Source organism: Tripterygium wilfordii, chromosome 11 (assembly GCF_013401445.1).
Source record: "Tripterygium wilfordii isolate XIE 37 chromosome 11, ASM1340144v1, whole genome shotgun sequence".
Lineage (NCBI taxonomy): Eukaryota > Viridiplantae > Streptophyta > Magnoliopsida > Celastrales > Celastraceae > Tripterygium > Tripterygium wilfordii.
In genome coordinates, this window is record NC_052242.1 from 13,432,000 (window position 1) to 13,443,912 (window position 11,913).

The 11,913-nt window shown below is 36.0% G+C and overlaps 1 protein-coding gene across 1 annotated transcript; it reads left to right on the forward strand.

The window, feature by feature from the left end:
• The first annotated feature begins 865 nt into the window (after positions 1-865).
• On the forward strand, positions 866-1,847 carry LOC120009687 (auxin-responsive protein SAUR50-like). Its single transcript, XM_038860363.1, has one exon. It carries the CDS (start codon positions 944-946, stop codon positions 1,403-1,405), a length of 462 nt encoding a protein of 153 aa, XP_038716291.1. The 5' UTR covers positions 866-943; the 3' UTR covers positions 1,406-1,847.
• The last annotated feature ends 10,066 nt before the right edge of the window (positions 1,848-11,913 follow it).

Here is an 11,913-nt window from a genome sequence, read left to right on the forward strand (position 1 = left end):
GTTTTAAGGTGTCAGTGATTATCACTTAATGCGATGCATTGACTGATTAGTGCCATAGTCAAGGAGATTATTGTTTTGCATTAAATAAATGAAGGGTTTATATATGTATTCGACATTAACTAAGTATAATTTATTTTTATTTTTTTATATAAAGCCAATGATTCAGAAATGCAAGTACTATAAGTTAGTATTTTTTAAAGCAAATTATTCATAAATGCAATACAAAGAGAAATGGTACAAACTAAGGGACATAGGGGGAATGCAATAAAACTTGGGTGATAATCTATGGATCTCTCTAGGGTCAAATTATATGGACTTGATCGGAAGGTCTTGAGTTTGATTCCAGCTAGGAACAGTACTTTGTGGGCACGTGTTTGGTTTTGACCTAACTTATCATGTCGTCAAGAGTGAAACTTCCATATGCCCGGGTCTGACAGCCCGAGTTTAGGTTAATGTTAACTGTCCAAATAACAAATTTATCTAGTGTTATTATCGATTATCAAAAAAGGGGAAATACAATAAACTAAATCCCCATTTTGGCAATGTGAACATCAATCCATTTAAATTTGGAAGACAATTGAAAATTGAAACATGGATAAATATACATTCTTTGTATGTAAAGCCTTTTACATTTTTCACTTCTACCACACAACATAACATTCATGCACTTAAAAATTAAGGTTTTGATATTGTATTTTAGTATCGGTGTGTCTTAATGTTATCCAAAATGAATGAATCTCTAATACGACAAATACACGTAAATTTCTCACAAGTAGACAATCTTGTAATTTTCTCAAACTTTTGAGGCATTTTCGTAACCCCGTCAATATATAACTCCACTCCCTCACTCCATCGAAACCTCCCCAATCTCTTGCTCTCTCAAATCGCTCACGGCAACGAAACAGAGTTCTATTTTCCCGTCTTCGTTCAATTTTCTGGGAAAATGTCTGCGGGCCTAGGAAAATGCAGCAAAATACGGCACATTGTACGGCTCCGCCAAATGCTAAAGCGATGGCGTAACAAAGCCAGGATGTCTTCGTCGACCCATCGAATCCCATCTGACGTACCGGCAGGACACGTGGCGGTGTGCGTGGGGACTAACTGCAGGAGATTTGTGGTGCGGGCGACGTACCTGAACCACCCCGTCTTCAAGAAGCTACTTGTCCAAGCGGAAGAGGAATTCGGGTTCACTAACCACGGCCCGTTACTGATACCGTGCGACGAGTCGGTGTTTGAGGAAGTGCTCCGGTATGTATCCAGATCCGAGTCTGGAAAGTCGACCCGATTTATGAATTTGGAGGATTTTCATAAATACTGCCACGTGGGGTTGAGGAGCACGAAGCTTGGTTTCTGGCCTGAATCTCGACCGTTGCTTAGCGGCTTAGCGGAGAAGACAATCTGGTAAGGGAAAGGACCCCAGTCCCACCACCTGATTTGACCCGGGATTGACTCAGTACAAGTTTGGTGAAGGAGGCTTAACTGGCAATGCAAGCGAGATGGCCGAGTTTCAGACCGAATTATTAGAAACTGGGTTTTCAGATTACAATATTAAATTACTCTTTTTTTCTCATTTTTTTTTAAAAAAGGTGAATATTTGATGATTGGTGGGAATAGTATATACGGAGCTCCGGAGAATGCAAGGAGATGGCAACAATGGTGGGTCAGTTATCCACCGCACCGAGTCGTCCCGGGTTCGAATCGGAGCGGAAGACGAAGACCAACATTCAGAGATGACTGACTATTCGTGTCAGCTTTTGTAAATTAATTTTTTTTTGTGATTTTTTTTTTGAGTTGGAAATTGAAATTGTAGAGAAATTCCAGCAATAATAAATATTATTATTATTATTGTTTTGAATTACAGATTTTCTTTCATGAGAAGGATGTCACGAGTTTGCCTATTTTAGACCTAAACTCAGGAAGAACTGGTCATGCTCAGAACTTGTCGATTGACGAACAGGTCGCGTGCATAATCTATCGAGCGTTCGACAGATGAATTAGGTCTAAGCCCAATGCGAAACCAAAGAAAGATAAATCTCATTGGGGATCGAATCACGGAAACTCTACAAGCATACATTTTTGGTGAAAGTTGATAACCAACAGGGTTATTCCAGTTTGAATTACAAATGTTGTTAACTTATCAAGGTTACTTGTTAGGACTAGAAACACAATGGTTCTGGCAATAACAAAAGGAAAAAAAGATTCTTGAGTTAGTTTTCAAGGGGACTATGATTGAACAAGTTTGTAGAAAAAGAAAGGCAAAAAAAAAAAAAAAAACTAAAAGAATTCAAACTGAAAACACCAATCATTACTATGCCAACTGAATAATGAACCCCATTGACTCCGATCAACTACTCATCATTGGTTGAGTTTGTGAAATAGTTAGCTACTGTATATCTATCTATATAACTATAATCATAATCAGTGGCTTTGGCTGGCTGTTCAATCAATTTTAAAAAGCCACAACCCCAACTCTTATCTATTAAAAAAACATCACGTTGGTCTGTTCACCTTCATCTTTGACCTTTCTCTTGGGCACACCCCTTTTCAATGGGGATGACAATTTTCCTCCTACCCGGAGGGTGGCCGCAATTTTGAGTGTAAACTCGAAATCTACTCATGATTTTCATAAACCCAAGTGATTTTGGCTCTTCTTCCACATCCAAAAGACTTATCTAGTCTGAAACCGACAAGTTTGTTCACACATTAATTATATTACAACTACAACGTGAAAGTCTTGAGTCTTGACTTTTAATTCCCCTAACACAAAAATGGGTGTCTTAATCAAATGCTTTTAACCATAGAGTCTTGAACCCATCAATTAGGTAAATTAGGTAAGGTTTGTTTGATTGTGAAGATCCTATTCCTACCCCGAAGTTGCAGAGCCAGAGGGTAGTGGGGCATCAGACGGTTTTCATGGAAGTCAATTTGCTTAACCACAACACAAGGAAGGTGGGTTCTTTTAGTCTTTGGAGTACAAAATTGGGCTCAAGTAGGTTTCACTTTTGAGTAAGACAAGGGAAGTCTTGAGCGAATAGCTTCGATGGGCCAAACGATTGTCAACCGGCCCAATTTCCATAACTCGGCTAATTGTTTAAATGGGCCGGATCCATCACATTTTATTATTAAGCGGCCTAATTCGCTGAAAAATAAATTATTTAACCGGCCTTTCTGTTGGGCCATAGTTTTAAGGCCATATAGGTGTCCACTCGGACCAGCCCTTGGAAACCCAATTTCGGATCCAGACAATTACCCAATTTCTTACCGTCTACAATTCACAGCAGAGAGGGAAAAAAAATCAGAAAAGTTTTAAAACTGAAAAATAAAAGTGTGGTGCGTGGCGTGATGTGACACACTTCTTAAATCATTGGATTAAAATCGTAAACTCTCTTTTTCAAAACAATTAATTGCAGAGCTCCCGATCTCCAGTTTTTCAATATTTATATCCGACTTACATAACAGAAGTGATGGGGATCCCAGTCATCCCAGTGACCGACATGTCACTCTTTGGTTCAACCATCAGGTTTTGCGAGCCCTTATACTTACATCAATCAGGAACAAGATGAATTACTGGGATCCAAATTACTAAGATCCGTAACATTTTTGCTTACAAAAAAGGATGGACAGTATTCATCGCATTGCCGGTTGTTGGAGGCCTAAGGTAGCAAAAGAATGAAGGTGATAGATTCTTATGTTCCAAATTAACAATGCTAGCTAGCTCTCAGTCTCTCACTAGCTGGCTTCGTACGTACGTCCTGGGGCTGGGGCTGGGGCCTGGACAGTTTTGAGTCTTTTACTTTAACAATGCATGTGAAAGATCGATACGTCGCGCTCATGAATACACATATGACAAATCCAAATCCAGTAGCCTCCACAAGCTAAAGAACGAAGTGGATGGTTACAATTATATATGATGATATGCAAATGCAGCTTTTTGTACATTTTTTGGGTAAAACGAGAACGAAATTATACAAGTTTTTCCTTTGAATATCCGATAAGGGCTTAAACTCGGGCTGTTATGCCACCGCATAAAAAAGTTTCTCACCTAGCGATATGGTAAAGTTTGGCCGCATGTGAGAATTAAACTAAGAGCATGTCGAGTCCATACGATTTGACACAAGAGAGATTCACTGATTAGACTATCGTTTCTTTTTGTACATTGCAATATCGACAAGTGGTACAGGTTTGGGCTTCTCTTTTGGACCGTTGAGTATCATCACAGATGTACAAGAGGACTAGAGGAGAGGATTCATTATTGGGTTAGGTATATTTTAATTGTCTAAGTAATTAGAGATAATTATGTACAAGTTCATCTCATTATAGTAATTAACTGGCAATAATAAATTGCTACGATGGAGTAGGCCAGAAGTAGCAATTTATTGCCCCCCCAACTACTCTAATTGAATAGAAAAACAATCTTGAGAGTGTTGCATCGATAAGAAACAAGGAAACACCGACACTTGAATAATTATTGTCTATAGTCAATTTTGATCAGAAATATAGACACTCTAGTCGACATACCTTTCTCGGTCTTTAGGCTAAGATTAGTTCATCTGGAATTGAATTTAACTGAAAACCCTAATTGTTAGGGTGTTCACAGTCGGTTATTGTCGGTTTGGTTGGTTTTTTTTCGATCGGTTCTCTCTATTAATATACATTTGACAATAACCGATTAAATGGTCGGTTTGACGGTAGGTTCTATTTGACACAGTTTTTTTTTTTAGACAATACTACTAACTGTAGCACCCGACTCGAGTGGGCATGAGCACAAACAAGCTTGGTGGTGCTTGACAATCTAAATCTCACATCACCCGCCCAATAACCTAGTGAACGCAATTTTTTGGCCAAAAGATCCGGAAAAACAAATCCGTGCGGAGTGCGGACTAGTATTCACTAGGCCTAGGGAGAGAGGGGATGTTACAATAACCTTGATCGATCTTGTGCATGATGAGGAATTGTAGGAGATCTGAATCCTTGGAGCAGTTATAACTGTAACAGGAAGTTTTGTTTTTTTGTATTGGAGTTAGGGGATGACACCATCATGATCTTTCACTACATGTCACTCAAAAAAAGCAATTTGTTTTTAGCTTCATCCTCAGTACTCAACAACCAGCAGATCTGCAATCTGTTTACTTTTTTACTTGATTTCTTTGTTGCTTTTTGGATTGCTTAATTCGACTCGATCTGAAAAACTAGCTAGGGATCATTAGTTTCACGTAGACACTCAATAAAGGACATTGCATAAACATTTGTCATTATGACTGCCCCAAGTATAGAACTATTAATTAATATATATGCCAACCCATTTTGTTTTCTAGGGCCATACCCTAGTTGACATCTCCTATCTTTTGAGGTCATGGGTTCTAAGGAGGAGACGTAGGATTTATTTCGATTTATCCTGATAAAATCTGATACGATACATGGTCTACATGAATCCGTCACGGTCCGACGGCCCAACTGGGTCTAGACCCAACGGAGCTCTGAGATGGGCCCACGAACCCTGGAGCACAACTCCATCGATGTTGAGGAGGGTCCCATGCTCCGCCAGCAGACACGCGGACATGGACTTTCGAGACAAGAAAAGTAATTAAAGTTGCGATGTTAAAGAATGATTATGATGTTATTGACATTAGTACTGTTTATTGTTTTAGGTTGAGTACTCAGAGAATGCTTCCGCAGTACTCAAATTGAAATGCTGCTCCTTAGGTAGGTACGTTGTTTCTTTCTTTCTTTCTTTTTCATGAGTTGTAATAAGATAATATGAAATAAGAGTTTGACTACGTTCCAGCTCAAGACGCTCCACATTGGGCCCATCTTTGCATAATCTTTGGGTATTATATGCATTTGTTAATTTCCATCTTATTGGATGTATTAGAGTCCGTTTGATATGTTTTCTATCGATCTTTTTAAAAATTTTCAAAAAACCGAAAATAGAAAATGCATACCTTTTCATTTTCCGTTTTCAAGTTATTTTAATCACTTCCCTATTTCTCGTGTTTTTTAAAATGAACAATTAAATGTGTTTTTGGGGCCGTTTTTTATTTAATATTTACAAATTTTAGCATTTTTTGTTGTCTATTTTAACCCTATTTTTTTCCCCCAATTAAAAGAACATGTTAAAGCAAAAAAAAAGGAAGTCCCATCATGAGCATGTAGTGAGAGATTAGGACAAATAAAACAAATGAGAAAGTGTAGGAGGTGACTTGGAGGACTAACAAAGGCAGAAGAAAAAAAAAAAAAAGAGTTAGCACTTAGCAGAATCCAATGAAAAAGGGTTCATAAAAATTCAAAGGGTTGGCAGAGACTTGTGAAATACTGTAAGAGGGCATACGGTGGAGTAGGGTCGGATATAATTTGGTTCTATATTCGATATCTTCCATTCCTTTCCTTCATGCCCATCAAATTCTTTCGTACGAACAAAGCAAAGTCTCTGAAAATTCCCACAAAAGAAAGAAAAAGAGAGAGAGAGAGAGAGAGAGAGGCTCCATATATATCCATATATATGTGTGTGTGCTTACTGCTTAGCTAATAGATATAGGCAGCAATCATTCTCGTCCCACTACCACCGCACTTGTGGGTGCGTTGCAGACTTGCAGGTTGATATCATTAACCATTCATGGTATATATCATATCCCCACTAGCTTCGAAACGTGAGTCCATGCGAGTCACAACCTCATCATAACCCATACAATATACGGTTTTGTTGGGTAATAAGTAACGACACGTATAGAAAATTCTCACCTTACGACATAATAAATTAGGTCAAAACTTAACGCGTGATTATAATAATATTGTTTTCAAGTAGTAATAATCGAAGTCATTACCTCCCGAGTCCATAAAATACGCTACACATACATAGATATACTATCACACATGTACAGTGTGTTTGCATGAACTTATGTGGAAAGAGAGAATAACGGTCACGTATGCCTACTCAACTCTTTTTTTAAATCGAAAATGATATAAGTTGGAGTAAAACTCAACGCGTGGTCAGAAAGATACCGGACCTAACAATGAATTGAACTTATAATCCATTCATTCTCATGCACACATCCCACACAACAACCCATGATGATAGGTTATTTAGTGTATAATTCTTTTGTATAATATAATACTGATATGCTATCACTCTAGCTGGAATTGGACTGCTTCCCACTAAGAAACTCCTATATATTAATATTATCCTCCTATATTTACAACATAAATATTCCAATCCCCATATATATATATATATATATATATATATATATAATATAACCCTGTTTGTAGTGGTGACTGGTGAAGTTACAGCTAAGCTGTAGTATGGAATTAACGAATCTGCGGATAATATATTCTATAATATATCAAAGATAAGGCCACCCAATTACGTGAAAAGGGAAGTTCTTCAATATTTATTTTAATTAATTTAATTTTAATGAACTGTCCCTATCTATCATGGTCGTAATTGTTGGTGCTACATTGTTATTGTTTTCAATTCTAATTGATTGATGTTGATGCATTGAATTGTTCAAATAATTCAAAACTAATAGTAATATAAACAAACGATTGATCTTAGAATCTATTCTACGAATATCATGTAATTTTAATTTATATATATATATATGGGTGAAGAAAAATGTCATGCCTAGTTAATAAGTGATGTTGAGAGAGAACACCTCCCGAGAAAAAGGTAACGTTGTGAATTCATTGGAATCCCAACGTCTACAAGATCTCACGGGTATGACAGTGGATTGGGGGAATTCCCAATGACGATAACGTAAGCATTATAAAAATAACAATCCGACTCATCCCAGGTACGATATGACAATTGACAAATAAACATTTTTGAATCACTATTGAGAGGATAAGACTACTGATTTGCGCGTCGGAGTGTCATCAGACCATCATTTCTCTAAAGTCTCTTTGTTCCGTCAACGTCACAACCTAGACCTTAGCTACTGATGTATGGATCGAACATATTTTTACGTCCACAATATATATATATATATATATATATATTATTTTTAAAAAAATATGAGAAAACGACTATGGTCCTAATGGAGAGGTGTGGGTAAGAGTGGTGACAAGTATACGAAAGATGAAGAGATGGGGTTTGTTTTTATGTAATCAAAATTCAAGTTGGCGATTGACAATTTTTAGTAATATTTGTTTTCGTGTTTTTTTAATCATATGATTAAATTTGGACATAATTATCAGATAATTACGTTTGATTAGAATGTCGAGCAGTAGAGCTAACACCACCACCATTAATTACCAATGCTGTCTAATCAAGTGGTAGCTACTCCTCGAAGTTGCGCGTACTACGTATCCTAAATGCCATCACTTTTGGACATTGTAATTAATTAACTTTAAACGCAGTTTTGTCCCCACAAATTAATTAACATCCAATGTTGATTATACCAAAAACACTCATGTTGACACGTGCCGAGGTCACCACACAGACTGAGAGAGGAAATTGAGTTAGGCAGCATATCGGCCAACCCAGATGTCACCTTGACCTGGACTCCTCGGTACAATCTAATTGGCACAATCCCGTGAATCCCATGTGACCAAATTACCTAGGGGTACTGAGGATTACTCATCATCGAACAAGAATGAAATCTAAAAGAGATACATAGGGGATTCATCACCCATAAATCTCGTCATCAATAAAGTGTAATCAATAATTCAAAATGCCTATAAAAGATTATAATCTACTCAGGTAAATTTTTATAACATTTTCATTATTCACTATTAGTTAAAGAGAAAACTCAAGTCATTAGGCAATATCAATAATCTTATTGTCTACAGAGCTGACAAAAACGTCCCCTAAGATACAATTCGGAAACCCCAAAATTCACTTTTGTACATTTGATCAACTGATACACTTACAAAATCGAAAAGGCTGATTACCGAGCAGTTGAAGAAGAGTCGGTCCGATTTTAAAGGTTGTCAAATGTAAATGTAGACCTACTCTGACATGGAGTAACAAAATTCGTAAATAGATTTGACATACCAATTAATATACAAGTACAAATAATTCACCAGAAGAAATGGGCAGAACAAGTGACAAAAACCAAGCCAAACTCAGAATACCAATCTAAGCTATAGTCAAATCTTTGTGTCTCTATTTGTGCCAGTACTTGTCTTTTCCCCAATTTATTCCCCACGGACAGCCTAATTTTTAACCATTTAAAAATAAAATATTGACTGAAAACTCTGATTGTTTTAATTTAGTGCTTCTTTTAAGACAAATTAGGTTGAAGATGTTTTGTTTTTTAAAGAACTGTGTCCAAATTACTGTAATTGTAATATTAAATTAAGTTCTTAGAGAATAATTATTTGGGGGTTTAGTTTGGTTTGGTTTGATCGCATGATTTTTGTCTCTGCCGACGCTGTCGCTTTGGGGTAATTAAAATCCTCAGCAATCCGGTTTTCATGAAACGTGGTCGCTTAGTGACACGTGTAAAAAGGATACACGATGAAAAGGCCGCGCTGTGAGAGAATGGAAACGTGTGGGGAAATGGGGACCACATGTTTTGTTTTCTTTTAAAAATATCTTTCTATATTTATCCTTGGATGCTATTTCTTTTTTGAGTTTTTCACTGACTCGCAATATCCGGATCCCCGCTCCATTAGACTTTTTTATGGGCCTCGTCGCAGACGCGCCTCATTGTGAGTCGGATTGGGCTCGCTTGGCTTGGCTTGGCTTAGACCTTGTCGTGGCGGCGCAATCACTCGCGGGGATACTTTGTCGGTTAGCCTAAACATGCCAAGCTGGACTCTTCTCATTTGTATCGTGCCATCCTGACCAATTGGCGTTGGGAGAGCTCTAATCCTTCCTATAATTTTTAGCTACAATTTTTCTTAAAAATATGTTAGATTATATATATATATATATATATATATTTAAAATGACATATTAAAGTTTTAGTGTTAGATATTAGTATTTAAGATTTAAGAATTAGGGTTCACGGTTTAAGATTTAATGTTAATAATTTAAGATTTGAGATTTAGAATTTAGAAAAAATTATTATATTGACACAATTTTAATGGAGAAATTGGAACAAATAATTGGAGCCTATCCACTACTTAAAAAGTCTAGCACAAGTTTCCCATTGTTTCAAGTTAAGAATCTGACAGATTAAGCAAATCAGAGCCGTCAAAAAATAGCACAAGCGAATCTGAACCGTCAAAAATTAAAATTAAATCACCGATTTCATCTGCCAGGTAAAAATAGGCAAAGTAACAGTCAAATACAGTGAAAGAACACTCAGATTGGTCAATAGAAAGACAGGTGTTGTAGGTTGGTCAGTTTGACTTTTAAGGAAATGTAAGAGCTTGACATCTCATCAATCAAACTTTGTCTGTGTATTTCATAAAACCACTGCAGACTTTATGGCCTGCTTGTGACCCTGTCTTTTACCCGTTACAGTTACAGTTACAGTTACACAGTAAAAATTGTCCTTAAAAGTATTTGCATTTTTTACTGTATCCGCTAAAAACAAACAAGCCTTTGTCCATTATCACCTTGAGTAAATTCTATTCCATATCAGCTTTTTTTTTTCTTTCTGGGTTATGAAATTGAGTTCTGAAGGTGAATCTCCTTTAATACTCCTCTCTTTCTTTTACTTTTTTAACCAATGACATGGATACATGCATGCATACTTTCTTCGTAGACATTCATTCATGTCTTTTTTATTTGGTAGCTTGAATTGTGTGCCAATAAAGTGCTTTGTATTTGCTTTAAAAAAAATTCAAGCATAATTTTAATATTTATAGGATTGTAATCGTTTTTAGTAGAGGGGGTGATTGATGGATGGATAATAATTTGAGATTCCTCTCGATTTTTTTTGATAGATTCCAAGTTATGTTGACTTAGTCGTGAACTAATCAACCGATCCGTATTTTCACACCACGTCAATACTCAGATATGATATTCGAATGACAATAGTAAATATTGTATGGTGTTGTCGATCATAAAAGAAAAGGGAGGGTGTGTTCGAGGGTCAATTATTTGACATAAACAGTTTGGGTCATGTAAGTTTGACGCAGCTAGTGTTATATGGGAAAGGGGAAAAACACGCTATTAATAGCTTATACATTACAATCCCCAAAACGACAGAAAATGACCCTGTAACAATGGAGAAAACGACATAGATTCTCTCCTCTGAGTGTCTTAGATCCACATCCAATGTAAGAATCCACTTGTCAATTTTTTATACGTAAATAAAACATCCTAAATATAGTTTTCCATTTATTTATTTTTCTCATTTCCTCAAATGACATTTTCTAATTCATCCAATACCATTATCATTTTAATAATTTGCTTTCACTTTAATTTAATTTTGCTTTTGATTAATTTGGTAGTTAGAGTTATTTAAGATAATTAAATACTAATATTTTTATTTTCAAATTAATTAATGAAATCACTTTTGACTTTAAGAGCTTGTAAGTTGAGGTCGATAGGTAACACATTTACATCAAATATAGTATTATCACATTTAATTGTATAATCTATAGATGATAATAGCCAAACTTGTTTAACATTATTTAAGAAATTGGCACTAACAAATCCTCTATAAACATTGTAAAATTTGTTATAAATCGAATTAATTTAACGTATACATCTTTATTGATTGCAACTAAATTACAACTAAACCTTTTAAATTAATTATACACACCTACCTAAGGCATCGGTTGTTGGCTTCAAAACAATGATTATTTTTGCTAATCAAATAGTTTTCGTCTTGTAATTGAGAAGGTAAAGTACTATTTAATCAAGTACTACTATATATGCATCAATGCTGCACTAAATAGACTCAATGTTTGTTGCAATGTTGCATTCTTCAATTTATGAATTCAATGTCAAACATTTTGGATGATAGCTTAATTAGTTAATATTTTTGGGATCAAATTGTATGTACTCGAGAGGTG

What these genes read in the sequence shown, in the direction of transcription:
- LOC120009687 (XM_038860363.1), top strand. Translation starts at nt 944, where the DNA reads ATGTCTGCGGGCCTAGGAAAATGCAGCAAAATACGGCACATTGTACGG.